This window comes from Seriola aureovittata, chromosome 4 (genome assembly GCF_021018895.1).
Source record: "Seriola aureovittata isolate HTS-2021-v1 ecotype China chromosome 4, ASM2101889v1, whole genome shotgun sequence".
Taxonomy (NCBI): domain Eukaryota; kingdom Metazoa; phylum Chordata; class Actinopteri; order Carangiformes; family Carangidae; genus Seriola; species Seriola aureovittata.
Window position 1 is genome coordinate 4,590,442 of NC_079367.1, and position 15,765 is coordinate 4,606,206.

Genomic DNA, 15,765 nt, shown 5'->3' on the forward strand with positions numbered 1-15,765 from the left:
GGCTCTGAGTGTTTTATTACATAGATCATGGGATGAATTTATGTATAAAATGCATCACATTTTATAAGATGCCATATTTTTTATGAGCAAAATATGCATCAGAAAATAAATCAGATTAATGTAGTTAAGTACAAATGAAAGTATTTTAATGTAAAGAGGAGGTAAAGTACAAAACCAAAGACTGGGATCAAAAGGTTTCACTGAGTTGTGTGTTTTATATGTTTCATATGATGCATGATGATGATAATTTAAGTTCATACAGTCGATAAAAAGGATTAAAAACGCAATAAATAAGGTGTTAAAAAAAAGGTCAATATTGATCAAAGGTTTGTTGAAAATATACAAGTTTAAAATCATTTCTGGTTGGAAAATAAATTCCCTTCATGTGAGGCTTTGTTTTATTTTGGCGCGTGTTGTTTTCAGTATATAATGTTGTTAATGTGCTTTAATATGGACGATGTGATACGTTTTCTGTATCTTTGTCTGATTTCGAACACGTGTTTGGAGCCTGATTATTGACGGACACCAGCTCACCATGTTCGAGCTGATTATACAGACACTTAAGAGACTTTGAAACGACGGAGAAACGTGTGTTTTGAACTGTTATGCTTTTTATTTCTTGTAGTTTTCACATCTACTTAACATCTGTATGAACCGTTATCTGTTGCACCAGTGTAGCTACACACAGTATAAGGAGTATTATTGCTGTCTGTTAAAGGGATTTAATATTGAACTTCTATAATATTAGGGGACTTATTATAATATTTTAGTCAAAATTAAACACTAGTGTCTTCTTTCACATTTAATGGTGAGATCCTGGTGCGAGCCCACCGTCCCCCTCGTCTGTTTCCTGACAGGCCGAGTCAAGGCGACCGGCCGTTATCCCTTTAAAACATCAGCTCATCCCGCTTTGAACAAACTGGCTTAGTTTTTACATGCCCTTTCATTGCTGGGATTTCCCTCCGCCGGCTCTTCTGATTTATACTGTAAATCCAAGAGGATTAGCACTAAACGCGTGTTGAGCACATTTTCATTTTGTAACAATACCGACTTGTTGCTGCTTGATTTTCTATAAATTGTAACGCTGACACGTCAAAGCCGTTTAAAAAAAAAAAAAAAAAAAAGTGTGAACTGTTTATTTGTGAGGTGTGAAAGCACGGACAGCAGACGGCATTACATCACTTGTGACACAGAGCTCGCCGTGATGCGTCCCCTGCACCCTGCAGTACGTCACGTTTCATTTAAGTGTCCTGTACTCGTAATGTACACAACTCATGGGAGTGGTAAGTGACCAATTAAGTCTGACCCACTTCCTTTCTCCTCTGTATCAGCCGCCATTATCACTAAAGGAAGCGACGTGTCGTGTAAACAACTCAAACTATTCCTTTCATGACCGCGTCACAGCTCTGACAGGATCCTGACAGCGAACTCCGATTTACCCGAACACCGATGCTCCAACCTGAAACCCTCTCCGGGGCTAAAGTCAGATCCGTCTGGGGGGGCAGAAGGGGCAGTATAAATAGCCCCGTGTCCCCTCTCAGGTTACCTCGCCACAGTCCAGGTTGAAATACCAAAAGACAGAGGGACACACTGACAGACAACACACACACACACACACACACACACACACACACACACACCACAGAGTCATGCAGGACTCTGGACACTGTGTGCAGACAGCGTTTAGAGAGGAATGATATTAGTCATTGTGGTGTGTTGTCTTTGTGCTATTAGCATAACGCTGCAGTGTGTGATTACACAGAGAGGGAGGTTCACTTCCTGTGAGTAATGATGAGTCGTGTCTCATCATACACTCTGTCTCCCTCTGAGGCTCTGATGCCAACCTCGAAGAATTTCTATGACTAAACTCAAACAGTTTAAGTTTTATCAGCAGGATCATAAACCAACAGTTTATGACAGTTTCAATTACAAAAGACTCGTAATATGTTTGTCTCACATGCAAAACATTTTTCACTGATGTGGGTAAATGAGGACAGATGTAAGTAACACAATGACATAATGGATGATTATTTTGATCAGGGGTCTCATGCACTTTCTGTAATTAAACATTTAAAAGCAACGATCTTATCAGACGGGGGTCCAGAGTCGAATTTGTGTCAGTTTCAAGGAATTGACGTGAAAAAGTTTGAGAACCAGTGAATTAGGAAATCCTGCACGGTTCGGGGAATAAAGCATCGTTTATTATAGGAGAATTTTATGGCTTAATTGGGTTGGTCTAATTACAGTTGTGAATTTAACTATCACTCAGTTATTATAACATTTTACAGTAAATGGCTTCACATTCACAGTGTTTTTCTACAACATACACAGAGGATCACTGGGGTTCAGTATGTTCACTTCGACACACAGACTGGAGGAGCCGGGGATCAAACCATCGACCGTCTGATTAGTGGACGACCTGCTCTGCCTCCTGAGCCACAGCTGCCGCTCTGTTGCTGTGTTAAATGTGGAGATACTGCGACATGACGTCCGTCTGAATTGAAAACAAAGGTGATTTGACACTAACTACACTGGTTCTGGTTTGAACCACTGCACTTAATTAATCTGATTAAACTGGGGATTTGTTGAAAGCTGTCTGATCATCTGATTACTTGAATTACTTAATGGATTGTAAAGGTACAGTCGTAATAACCAGAGGTTGAAGAAGCACTGACATGTTTCAAGTATCAGTAGAAGGAGTACTGATCATTTGGAAGGGCCTCATCAATATATGAGAGATATTATTATTAATGTGCTGCATGAATATAGCACATTTTTAGTCTTAACGAGCGCTCAAAGCTCTTTACACTACGAGTCACATTCACACACTGATGATACGTCAGGGTTCAGTATTTCGCCCGAGGACACACAACACCAAAGTTTTTATGCTCACCAACGTATAAAGCTCGACTCTGGTGGGACTCGAACCCACAACCTTTGAATCACTTCCTGTGTGTTTGTCTAGAAGTCCAACGCGCTGTCCGTTGCGCCACAGAGCCACATGTTCACTGACATGCAGGTAGCGTCCTAATGTCGTCGAGCAGGAGCAGCTTTCTACGTAAACTGATGTTTTTAAATCTTTATCTACGAAGCACAACACTTCTCTCTGAACTGAAGTGGAGTGAAAGTTTAAAGTAACATGAAAATATTTCCACCAGCAATAATAACGATAAAGAATGAGAATTTCCTGCAGCTTCTGAAAGTGGAGTCTCACATTTGTCCTTCAGCTCAGACATGAACCATCCAGCACGTCTGAAAACAACCAATGAGTTCACATCCTTAATCATAGATCAATATATATGTATATAACAGCTTTCTACTTTGTGGGTTTGTGTTATTGGTAGAAACATGAGTCTGTGTTGGTGTCCAGTTTTGCTTCTCTGCCCACATGTGAACAATCCTTTACCTCTATAACAACAACAACAACAACAACAACAACAACAACAACAACCACAGGGGATCATTTTAGCGAAATTCTCTGCAGTGTCCGATCTAAGATCCGGCCATGCAGCGGGCTGAAAGTCAATTCATCTCTCCCTCTGGTTTCTTCGATATCTGCGTGCCTGAGCTCAGCGAAGCTCATTCTGTTAACTCATTAACACGGGAACCTGGGGCTGTTCTACAAATCGATGCCTGTTTAAAAGCACAGACTGTGCATCTCATCGAACAGACCCCTCCGGATCTTATATGCTGCGTTTTCATCGACCGTGCAGGAAGCTAATGGATTGATCTGCAGATTAACTGTCATCACACACGTCGGCAGGCCACTGGTTTCCTGTAACGTTTGTTCTACGGTGGAGAAAATGGAAATCCACAAGAAGCAGAAGCTGAGGCGCACATCGGCGCTACCAAAAACCCAGAGCATCCAAACCAGCAGAGTGAATTATGGGAAATGTGCTACCTTGCGACAGCCGGACCGGCTGCGTGACCTGGAGCCCATCGATGGCGCACAGATTCCCGCAGGGGTACAGCGTGATGAGCCCCGACCTGTTCTCGATGTAGCAGTGCTGGGCAGCCACCCCGGGGCCCTGGATGCTGATGTCCATGGAACCATGACCCAGAGTGGTCCGGCCTGGGGAGGGAGACGCAGTTAGACTAAAACCTGATGCGCTGCAGTGAGCGATAATATTCAAACACAGGAGACAGTGGCTTCAGAAAGTATTCACACACTTTCTGCAAAATGTATTAAAATCAAAAACTCTCATTCACTGAAGTATTCGGACTTAATTCAGGACTTTGTAGAAGCTCCTTTGGCAGCAGTTACAGCTTTGAGTCTTGGCTGAGTCTCTCCCAGCTGTGCACACCTGGATCTGGGCAGGTGATCCCATTCTTCCTGACTGATCCTCTCAGACTCCATCATGTTTGATGAGAAGCATCTGTGAGCTGCCACCTTCAGGTCTCTCCACAGATGTTCTCTGAGCTTTAGCTGGACTCACTCCAAACTTTAGAAAGTGTTTTATTCCCTTTGCCCTGATCTGCGTCTCACCACACAGGTTCTACAGACTTCCTGGTTTGGTTTCTGTCCTGACATGCAGAGTGAACTGTGGGGCTTTTATACACACAGGTGTGTTTCCGATCAACTTCTAGAACCTATTTATATGACAGAGCTTATGTTTCCATGCAGCACTTGTTACTGTAATTATCACATGTATGGCAGTATGCCTGTTTTCAGGTTTAGTCATAATCATAATTATCAGAAGCAGCAGATTAGCTTTGGTCTCTGAAGTGAGTTGGAAACAATGAAGTAAAAAATAAAATAAAATTCGATATTGTGAATTCCATAATAATGCTAGTATGTCAAAAAACATGCAATGTAAACTTCTGCATTGCAACCTCACAGAACTTGAAATCATTTCTTTTGCAGACACTTGATACTGGTTAATAATCAGTGTATACAACAAACTTTGGCATTAACGGCCTTATTGTTGACTGATGCCTGATTGTAGCATATTTTAGGACAAAATTACCTGTGAATGAAAAAATGATTTTATTGTTTGCAACCTGAGAGCCAAAAAACTAAAAATGTGTGTAAACTTGTTGTAGCACAGGCTGCTGCTCATTCAGGTGAAACTCCTCTCCTCTCTCACCTGCTCTGTGAGGAGCCGTCAGAGATCAATATTGACTTTAATCAGACAAATGACTCAACCTCAAACACAGACACACACCTGATCTGAGCCTCAACATGAGACACACACACACACACACACACACACCACACACACACACACACACGGGACAGGACATGACCCCAGGAATCTCCCTGCATACCAGCCTGCAGAGACACAGACAGACGGAGGAAGGCCAGCAGACAGAGAGAAAGGGAATCGCACAGACGGGCAGAGCAGAGGTCAAAAGGTCACGAGACAGATTTACAAGATGAAACCTGCCCTGGTCGGACAAAGAGACAAACACCAAAGATATATCCAGAGGAGATAACAGGGTCAGACCACCAGAGATGAAGAGTGTGTGTGTGTTGTTGTGGTTCCACGTAACAAAAATTATAATAATAATAAATACCACAATAAAAAGACAACAATTAATTAGGTTTGGAAGAATATGATAATATGTATAAATATGAATATATTTTAAGCCTTTTTTCATAGTAAATGAGGTCGTCAGCTGTTGCATCAGCGTCTCTGCAGCTGTCTCACCCTCAGGCAGGGGCAGCAAGGTGATGGCGGTGCTCAGGCGTCCACTACCCAGGCTGACCAGGTGGGGGCGCTCCGCCTGGAACTTCAGCCCCTTCCCACTCTCGATTAGGTCCAGCGGGGTGCTCTGCAGAAGAGGTCAAAGGTCATATAAATATATACACATATCTAAACCATAACCTGTAAATTAGATTTTAGTTTGAAAAGGATTATTTGCAACACGTTTGTCTTAATTTTTATCTAATTTAAATTGGATTAAAATTAATTTGTGGAATAAGTGGTGTTTTATAGTCACAGAGGGGGATTTTTATTGTTATAAATGACTTTTTTGTATGTTTTTATTTGCATTTTAGAACCATTTACTGTTGGAATTTTAATTTAAAACAAACAGCAAATTGTATTATCTATTTTTAAAAAGCCATAAGTGTGATGAAATAAGCTGTAAGTGAAAATGTCAGTCACAGCTTTGCAGACGTTGCAACACACCGTGTGTAATGTGATAAAGTATCTACACCTCCGAACCTAAAGAGGTCACATCCTCCGTCTCCATCTGCGCCGCTACAGTGCGCCTGGACTATAAATGGCTCGCCATGAATGGGACCCAATAGACAATCATTTCCTGTCCATTAGCTGAACTAATTGGCTCAGCGTGACACAAAAAAAAAAAAAAAAGTGAATATGTAGCTTCACAGAGGAGCCGCAGACGTGACATCAGCTCATCTTCTCTGCAGAGAGAGAGAGAGAGAGAGAGAGAGAGAGAGGTTCACCCTCCACTACAGGGGGAAGACAGAGTCTGACTGTCTCCAGCACGGGAGGCCATTTCCATCGCTGGCTGTTTACATATTCCTCTACACACTGAGGGAAGTGTGTGTCTTTGTGTGTGTGTGTATATGTGTGTCTTCTCCCCTCCCCTTCGCCTCGACCGTGTGCTGTCGGCTCAGCAAGGGGGAAGGGATGTCGCCATAGCAACTGCACTCTGCAATTAAGAAACATGAAGCTCCTGGAGGGGTGTTCAGCGAGGTAACTTGCGACGAGCACAGCGACGCCTGAACCTGGTCTTCTTATTGTTAAACTGCTCCCAACGCACATGCGGCAAATGCATCTTTTCTGCTGTGTTTTCCCTCCCGGAGTTTCACCTTCTGCTTTCACATAATAAAGCGAATGAGTTCTCCTGTTGGGTTACATCCATTACTCCTTAATGCACAAGACCAGGAACCTGAAGCTGAAGCAGAATTCAGTTTATCATTGATTTGATTGTGATTTTTTCTCCTGTGGCGTGTCAGAGTGTCGCAGCATCGGTTCCCAACCTTTTTCTTTTTTTTTGGTTTATGACGTTTTAAATTGTCATAAACTACCTGAGCTGCAAGCAGACAGACGTTCCTGTGTCAGAATTTTCTTATTTGATAGTTGTTCGAGGCCTGAACGTGTAAATCTATTTGCAATTTATAAAAAAAAAAAAGATTTTTTTCATATTGTCATCTGTGTAGTTGAATCCTGACCCCTCAGATTTATTCTGCGTCCCCTCAGGCGCCCCCGATCCCCAGGTTGGGAACCTCTCCGACTTACAGTTAATTTCCAACCTGCTTGATTGATTAATTGTACATCAGAAACAGGAATACATCATCGTCACAGGCCCCCGTCTTTGATTAAGCGTCAGTAGATATCCAGAGTGCTGTGTTGTTAGGCTTTGATGATTCATTAAACAGACATTTGATTTTACTTGAGAAGCACTTGTTAAAAGCTCTTTAAGAGTTCATGAACTCTGGGCGAGGAGTCACTCACTGGCGTTTTTTTAAAACCAGCTGCATCTTTTTGTCCCATTTTTTGAGCCTTTACATTTTCTTATTTACAAACTGTACACGATCATTGACTCAGCCTCTCTCTTTGCTGGCCGTGTGAGTCCTAATAGGATTATCTGATTGTCGGTGGAGTGGGGTCAACGCTAAGAGGATTGCTGCGATAGAGGCTGGCTGGGGAGCACTGGGAGGCTTACTGGGAGTGATGGGAGGAGAGGGGAGGGGAGGTGCCGGCGGGGCAACGCTGCAGGATTCAAACCGCCTCATCTGCTGTGTGCTGCTGCTCCCATGTGGTGCACCAACAGCTTCTCTCTCTCTCTCTCTCTCTCTCTCTCAGTCGTTACATACAGACTCTGCACGGTCATGTATAATGCATGGATCCAAATTTGCATGCATGGAAAACACAGTGTGTCTCCTACACATGAAAATTAAATGTATTTACTGACTTTCTGTGCATCTAATTTATTCATCACGTGGTTTGTGGATGTTTTACTTTTTCTGCCTTCTGCATAATTTCTTTATCTTATATCTTAACTTATATATTTTTTACATTTCTTTTATTCATTTTTATTCATCAAGACAGATTTGAAACATAATCACAAACGACAAAGTTCCTTCCTCATCGTTTAAAAAGAAGAAAAGGCGGGAAAAATAAAATTGCAAATAAGTCAAAATAAATATGAGAAACATATGAAACTTCTTGACGTCAGTGCTGGACAGAAGCCACGCCCCCACAGCAGGTTAACTTCCTGTCTTAAACTGAACCAAGCAATTTACAAAGAACCGGTGTTTATAACAAAATGATTAATAACGATGATTCAATTTGCAGAATAAAATATAAAGTACAGAATTAGTTCTAATAAAAAGTTTTCCAATCAAACTAATAACAGAGATAAAGATAAAAACTGTACACAAAAGAACAACCCACGTTTCTGCTGTTTAAACATATTAAGATAATATAATAATCTCATGTAAAGCTGCTCTATTTCTTGCCTTCACGCTGTATATACTTCGACAGTCTAATTGTTGGGGGGTTGAATTTCTAACCATAATTTTCTTTGTAATTAACTTTGTTTTTCATTTTCAATCAAACATTTCTACTTTCTTGTTTAACATGAACTTTTCTTTTCCTTTTGTCCCAGTTTCTCTGTGAGAATTATTAAAGTTTAATCTCAGCTTGTTTTATGTCTAACTGCCACACACACACACACACACACACACACACACACACACACACACACACACACACACACACACACACGCACACACACAGCCCACCCCCTTAATGCCTGATAGGATTGTCTGACCCAGCAGGTGGGAAGCGAGACGTCCAATCTGCGGCTCTGTCTAATTACTGACTCTGTCTGAAGATTCCTGCTTTACAGCACACACATGGACATACGCTGTCAGGACGTGTCGTGGCGGCAGCGGCGGCGCTGCCTGACCCGACCTCCTGCCTCTTCACTCACTCGGCTCGTCTCTGTGTTCATCGTCCACTCAGAGTTTTAGAGCCAAAAGTCTGTGAGATCAGCCGACGTGGTGACATTTAACGTCAATGGATACAGTTATCAGAAGAAGAGAGCACTCACTGTGTGTGTGTGTGTGTGTGTGTGTGTGTGTGTGTGTGTGTGTGTGTGTGTATGAATGGACACACACTGGAAACATGCAACAACACTGATGACATATGACAGGGTTTTTCTGTGAAGGCTGCCAAGTTGAGAACAATAAGGCCTCTCGCTCTCTCCCCTCTCTCTCTCTCTCTCTCTCTCTCTCTGTGACTCAACCCTTTTCCATCCCCCACCTACCAAAAACACACACATACACATTACACACACTCACCTGTAACACCTGGTGGGTTTGCCGTCCACACTCGGGCATGTTCCTGTTCAGACGGTCCATGTCCTCTGAGTTGTCCACGTCTCCCTGCGACACATGAAGATCCTGAGGGAGGGGGGAGACGACATCATCGAAATGAGTAACAAATTTCGTCATGGGTGACTTCACCTCCACAGGAAAATAATTATTATTAGTGTCAAAATCTTGTGTGTTTTGTGTTTTCATTGTCAGCGTCTGGTTACATCAGAATTAAGTGGAAAAGTTTTTAAAAATGTCACAAACTCAGTTATTCTACAATAATTTAATAAAGTTGAACCATATTTAGTGGGAATCCCCCTCCACACTCAGCATAGACACTAATATGTTGAGGTGTGACTCATTAGTTTCATACTGTCAGCACACACACACACAGACACACACACACACACACACACACACACACACACCACACACACACACACACACACAACAGATGGTATTTAGCAACACACTGAGGAAGTAACACACACACAAATGCATTTAAATCTCTTGGTAGTTGACACATTCCCTGGAAATCAGCCACCTTGGCTGCTCTCTTGCCTCTCAGTCACTATGAAAACACACACACACACACACACACACACACACACACACACACACACACACACACACACACACACACACACACATACACACAGTGCCCAAATCCCACAAATTCCTCCCTACTTACTAATTTTTTTGGGTATTTCCATCAACTCAGCACAGAACAAATGGCTATAAATACATCCCATGTCTATATTAGTGCATGTGTAAAGTGGATTCTGTATAAGAGAGAATATATGTGAGGAATCACAGAAAACCACACAGATAGGTAAAAAAAAACACAACACATAATTATATAGCAATCACAGAGAAGCAGAGTGTACCCGCAGTCATTTGCATGCCTAAAATGTTGTGCAGCGGGGACGGAAAATGTGGTTCTGATGAGCTTCACCCTCAGGATAACAAAACACTGCTGCAGTATCATCATGTTTGCTCTTCTGACAGACCCGTGAAATGATATTCAGCAGAGTCAGCCTGAAGCCAGCCTCTAACAGTAAATCACAAAACAGCCAGAAAATAAAAATAAATGTTGAAGAATTCCGTCTGCAAAACTCCTTAATGCAATAAGAAACTCTCATCTGAGCCAGGAGGGGAAAGAAACTGTTTCCGCTGCTCAGGTTTCACAATTTCATCCAGTGGTTTTTAAACAGCGACCTGCACGTTGTTGTCTCTGAATGTGAAAATTACCTTTCTCCAATTGTCCAGCAAATGCATCGCCTCCATGGCACAGAGCTGCTCCTGGGTCTCAATCCTATCAGGGTGAACTTGATTGAGCAGGACACCTCTAACGCTGCCTTCAATTCAACAAAACACAATTTCTCCAGTGCAGCTTCTTTCCACCAAAAACAGATTGTCTCTTTGTCTTGATCTGCGTCTTTTTGTCTCAAGCCGTATCCTCCACAAACTCCCATTCAGGAGGTGGACCTGTTGCTGCTTGCTCCACTAAACTAAGACCTACATTCCTGACTGGCAGCACCTAAGTCCCAGATAACAGAGTGTGTGTGTGTGTGTGTGTGTGTGTGTGTGTGTGTGTGTGTGTGTTTAAGCCGTGATCAAAAGAGAGAAGGAGAGGAAAGGAGGAAGAGAGGATGAGAGAGTGATGAGTGAAATTTGATAAAAATAAAGTGAAGAAGCAGGAAGAAGAAGCTCTGCTGTTATACACAATGCTAATGTCCCATGATGCTTGACTGAACAAGCCTCCATGAATAAACCATCAGCAGTATAATGTTTACAGCAGGTCAGTAGAAAGACGGGAGCAGGTGAACAGATAAAGAGCTAAGTGTTGCTTTACATCATCAATCAGATAATATGAGACAGTGTCGTATTGATGACACTGTTAAAACGCTGCCTGTGTGTCAGTGAGTCAGTGGCTCTGTGGCGCAACGGACAGCGCGTTGGACTTCTAGATAAACACAGTAGAAGTGATTCAAAGGTTGTGGGTTCGAGTCCCACCAGAGTCGAGCTTTATACGTTGGTGAGCATAAAAACGGTTAGTGTTGTGTGTCCTCGGGCGAGATACTGAACCCTGACGTATCATCAGTGTGTGAATGTGACTCGTAGTGTAAAGAGCTTTAATGTGCTTTATAAATACAGAACGTTAATAATAATATCTCGAACATAATGATGATGAGTCTAATTCTCTGAAAGGGGCATTTCTAAGTTATGAGTACTTTTACTTTTGACACTTTGAGGGTATTTTGCTGATTATAAAATAGATTTTAAAAACAGAACTTTAACTTGTAATTTACTATTTTTACATTGTTCTATTGATACTTTTAGTTACAGTGAGTAAAACATCTCAGTTCCTCTTCCACATCGAGCTTTACACATCAATGAGCATAAAAACTGACCGAGTCACCTAATGCAACAAAGCCTGTGTCTCACATCCAGCCAGTCTGTGGACAGCTGTAGCTCAGGAGGCAGAGCAGCTGGTCCGCTGATCGGAGGGTTGGTGGTTCGATCCCTGGATACGTCTCCCCCCCATGTATCATCAATGTGTGTAATAGAAAAAGTGATGACTAACTGGATGAATGTGGCTTATAAAGGAAAGCACTTTCAGTGGTTGATAATACTAGAAAAGCACAATATAAATGCAGATGATTTGATGTCAGAATCTATTCATCTCAAAATGACAGCCTTCAGATTTTTATAACTGCAAAATCACATTTCTCCTTTGCTAAACTCCTCACAGTCTCTCTGTGTGAAGAGTTTAGCACAGCAGTTACTCTCACATCCAGGACGCACTAATGCAACTAAAACACTGTCTCTTGATCCAAACTTGTGCCACAACACGGACGACATTTCCCTCCCAAAAAGAAAACTTTGTCTCATTACACCTAAATGACAGGTGACATTACAATATGGATCACTACTGTCTTTGACGTATCTGTTTTTCATTTACTGAATTTATTTTGCATGAACCAAGAATCCATTAGAACAAAAAGAAATCAGAGAAATGTGTCAGAAATACTGCAATAGGCTTAAACACAGTAATTCCAAGTGCACAAAATGAAACTAATCTATTCCCAGCAATGCAACAGCAACAATAGATATCCAGCACAGAATAGCTACAGACATCAGCAGCTCTAGTCGACCCTGTTTTTTGTGTTTGGCCACAAGTTCTCAACCACATCACAGCCTTTGTCCTCTCTTACAATTCCCTATGTCCAAAGAGGACATCTGATCATGTGGCTGGTGGTAAACTTTCCACCTCTGTGAGGAAAAGAATTCCTCTGTGGTTTTGAGGAATGAAGAGTAAGGTGGAAGAAAAAGTGAGAACATCCTGGGATGAACTGTAAACAAATCTTTAACTGGAAGAAAACAGTGAAACGCCACGTCTTCCCATATCATAAAAAAAAAACAAACCTTCTGGATCCAGCCTCACTTATTTCCCTTTCCTCACCAGGTATAGTAATAACATAATTTCTAAGAGACAGTTGTGGTATACTCCCAACCTTTTAGCTTGTGACTCTTTAAAGTAATCCTCATCAAACATATTTCTAACTAAGAGCTGTGAGCACTTAAGATTAAAGAAGGACTTTTAACTTGACATGTTGTTTAATTTCAATCACTTGGAGGCCTGAAGAGATAAAACTATCCACAAGAAAGAAGAGATAAAAGTTTAAAACAAACAATTTTATGGGGCTTAAATATGCTTTTGTTCTTCTTAGCTATCTAATCTTGTGACGCCTTGAGGGTCTCTGAACCCCAGGTTGGGAACCGGTCTAGGAAATACTTACAGCAGCACTGCATGTTGGACTGTAGATACACACATAATACTAAGGGATCAGTTCATTCTTGGTTTGGGGTTTTTCATGGGATTTGGTGACAATAAGCAAAATATAAAATATTTTTAACCAGATACAGGGGTAAATGAGCTATAAAAAACAGAGAGCCAAACAAACGCTGGTTGATGGTTCTTGATATTAGCCAATAGTAAGAAGATTATTTGATGAGATAAATGTTTTAAATCCAGTATAATCTGATATTAAACTTAACTCAAATTTAGTTAAACAGCTAGCAGCTAATCCAAACAGACAGCTACAAATTCTTTCAACCAAAAGACCCACATAAAGAAGCAAAAGTAGTAGAAGTAAAAGTGGTTAATATTATGAAACATAACAGTCTTGCTTTTGAAAATGAAATAACGTTAGCCAACTAGGTACTGTATTTTAGGTAATCAGCCTGGAACACAATGTAACCTCAGGCTATGTGAGCTAGTTAGCCTAGCTGACCCTCTAACCTCAAATTAGCCACATTAGCCTACTCTAGCTATTTAAGTGAGCTAGTTAGCCTAGCGGGCCCTCTAACGGCTAACTATCCACAGCGTAATGTAGCTATTTAAGTGAGCTAGTTAGCCTAGCTGACCCTCTAACCTCAAATTAGCCACATTAGCCTACTCTAGCTATTTAAGTGAGCTAGTTAGCCTAGCGGGCCCTCTAACGGCTAACTATCCACAGCGTAATGTAGCTATTTAAGTGAGCTAGTTAGCCTAGCGGACCCTCTAACCTAAAACTAGCCACATTAGCCTACTCTAGCTATTTAAGTGAGCTAGTTAGTCTATAGTAGACCCTCTAACCTCAAACTAGCCACATTAGCCTAATGTAGCTATTTAAGTGAGCTAGTTAGCCTAGCGGACCCTCTAACCTAAAACTAGCCACGTTAGCATACTGTAGCTATACAAGTGAGCTAGTTAGCCTAGCTGACCCTGGCTATATGGTGGGCCTCTAACCTCAAACTAGCCAGATTAGCCTACTCTAGCTATTTAAGTGAGCTAGTTAGCCTGTTTATTCTCAAGCTTCTGAAAATAAAAACGGTGAGGGAAGGATAAATAACTTCTTGGCTTTCACACTTTCTCCTTATATCTTGGTAAGAATTCTTTGCTGTTGAGTTCAATTTTCTCAAACTTTTTGTGCTCCTTTGAGTATGTGAGTTTGTTCTCACCACATCAAAGCCCAGTGCTGTCAGTCTGTGGGGGGACATCAGCAGCTTTTCTTTCTCTCAGATCCACAAACTCTCACTGGCCACACAAAGACCTCTCAATCTCCATTTCTTTCTTTCTTTCTTTCTTTCCCTCCCTCTCCTCCTCTCATGCCAGGGCAGAAAGGCTAGCATTGTTTTCTGTTGAGCAGGCATGGATCTCTTCTCACACATGAGGGAATCTTTTTTTTTTTTTTTTGATGGGGTTATGAAAGCGAGGGCGGCTCACCATTTAGCTGGAATGCAAAATGTAGAGGGGAGGGAAGTGGGACAGTCTGCCAACTACATGGAGGATAAAAATGTAAGATGGGCTGACGATAGAGAGATGATAGAAAGAGAAAAAGAAGGTGCAGCTACAGACAGGTTTTGCTTTGAAAGTCTGATCTTATTCAGTGGACAAATCAGAAGAATTTAATATCTTATAATTTATCTCTTTTTAATCCATTTAGGAAATGTTCTGTTAGCCGACCTTGTTATTTATAATATCGATCTGAAAATCTACTATGTGATGATTTACTGTGCATTGATATTGCAATGCAAAATGACCAAAAAATGGGACTAAGTAAACTTTGTCCTATTAGTATTTATGTTTCCACCCACTTGTTCTTATTTGTATTTTCAATTTGCACATAATAGAAAAAACCCCTGAATGTAAACACTGGAAATTTGAAACATTATATGGTCACATTATGGTTCAAAACGCACCTAAGACCAATAGCTTTTCTCTCTGAAAGGTCAAACTGTCACAGTTTGAAATTTAGGAACAAGTTGTGTTTAATGGATGTTAACTTACAACTAACCATCACAGGTTTGATCATGTGTTCAAAGATCTACTACATGATCAATCAATCAATCTGGCCTGAGAAAAGAAGCTGGCCTCCAACATGGCCGCCAGAGGATGGAGCCCATCGCCTCAAACGTCTAATCAGCAGCGTGAATGACTGTAAGACAACTGAGAGGCCATGAAGAAGGAAGCAAAGGGCAGAGGAGAGATAGGAGGATGATGAAGGCAGGGTGATGAAGATGGAATACGAGGACAGTAGAAGTTCTCTCTTGTTTCTATCTTGTCCAGCCAGCTGCCACCACACAGCTCCGCTCTCGTCTCCAGAGCTCTGATAATGAAGCCTGCTGGATAATCCTCCTACTGCAGGGACATCCATCTTTCTATCCCTCTACATTTCTCTCTGCCTGTTTGTCACTCTTCCTTTTCTCTAGCCCTTCAAAATTTTTCCTTCTTATGGTTTTCATGCCTTCGCTCCATCTTTCATTTTCTCTGACCTCAATGTTTCTTTTCACAGAGACACACACAGAAACTTTGACGTCTTGACACTTTCTCAGTCCAGATCAAACTGAAACTGCACAACAAGTTATAAAGCAACATTATGAACAGAGTTAAATTGTAAATTGTAGCTAGGTATCAATAG

At 41.5% G+C, this 15,765-nt stretch overlaps 1 protein-coding gene and 2 non-coding genes across 24 annotated transcripts in view; 1 reads left to right on the top strand and 2 right to left on the bottom strand.

Moving 5' to 3' along the window:
- Positions 1–15,765, bottom strand: part of phldb1b (pleckstrin homology-like domain, family B, member 1b) — a 111,228-nt gene that overhangs the window by 75,051 nt on the left and 20,412 nt on the right. For 6 of the 22 annotated variants that reach the window (XM_056373369.1, XM_056373356.1, XM_056373354.1 and 3 more), the window contains exons 1-4: positions 14,306–15,174; positions 9,284–9,385; positions 5,652–5,775; positions 3,902–4,072 (exon numbers count right to left, since the gene is read on the bottom strand). In XM_056373369.1, the coding sequence (XP_056229344.1) occupies positions 3,902–4,072; positions 5,652–5,775; positions 9,284–9,385; positions 14,306–14,344 (436 nt within the window). In that variant the 5' untranslated portion in view covers positions 14,345–15,174. Of the gene's footprint in view, positions 1–3,901; positions 4,073–5,651; positions 5,776–9,283; positions 9,386–10,549; positions 10,749–14,305; positions 15,176–15,765 lie in introns of those variants that run through there. The other 16 variants (XM_056373361.1, XM_056373352.1, XM_056373355.1 and 13 more) reach the window with 9 other exon arrangements.
- On the bottom strand, positions 2,908–2,999 carry trnar-ucu (transfer RNA arginine (anticodon UCU)). Its single transcript is given in 2 exon segments — positions 2,908–2,943; positions 2,963–2,999. It is a non-coding gene; the product is annotated as a tRNA-Arg (tRNA).
- Positions 11,231–11,322, top strand: trnar-ucu (transfer RNA arginine (anticodon UCU)). Its single transcript is given in 2 exon segments — positions 11,231–11,267; positions 11,287–11,322. It is a non-coding gene; the product is annotated as a tRNA-Arg (tRNA).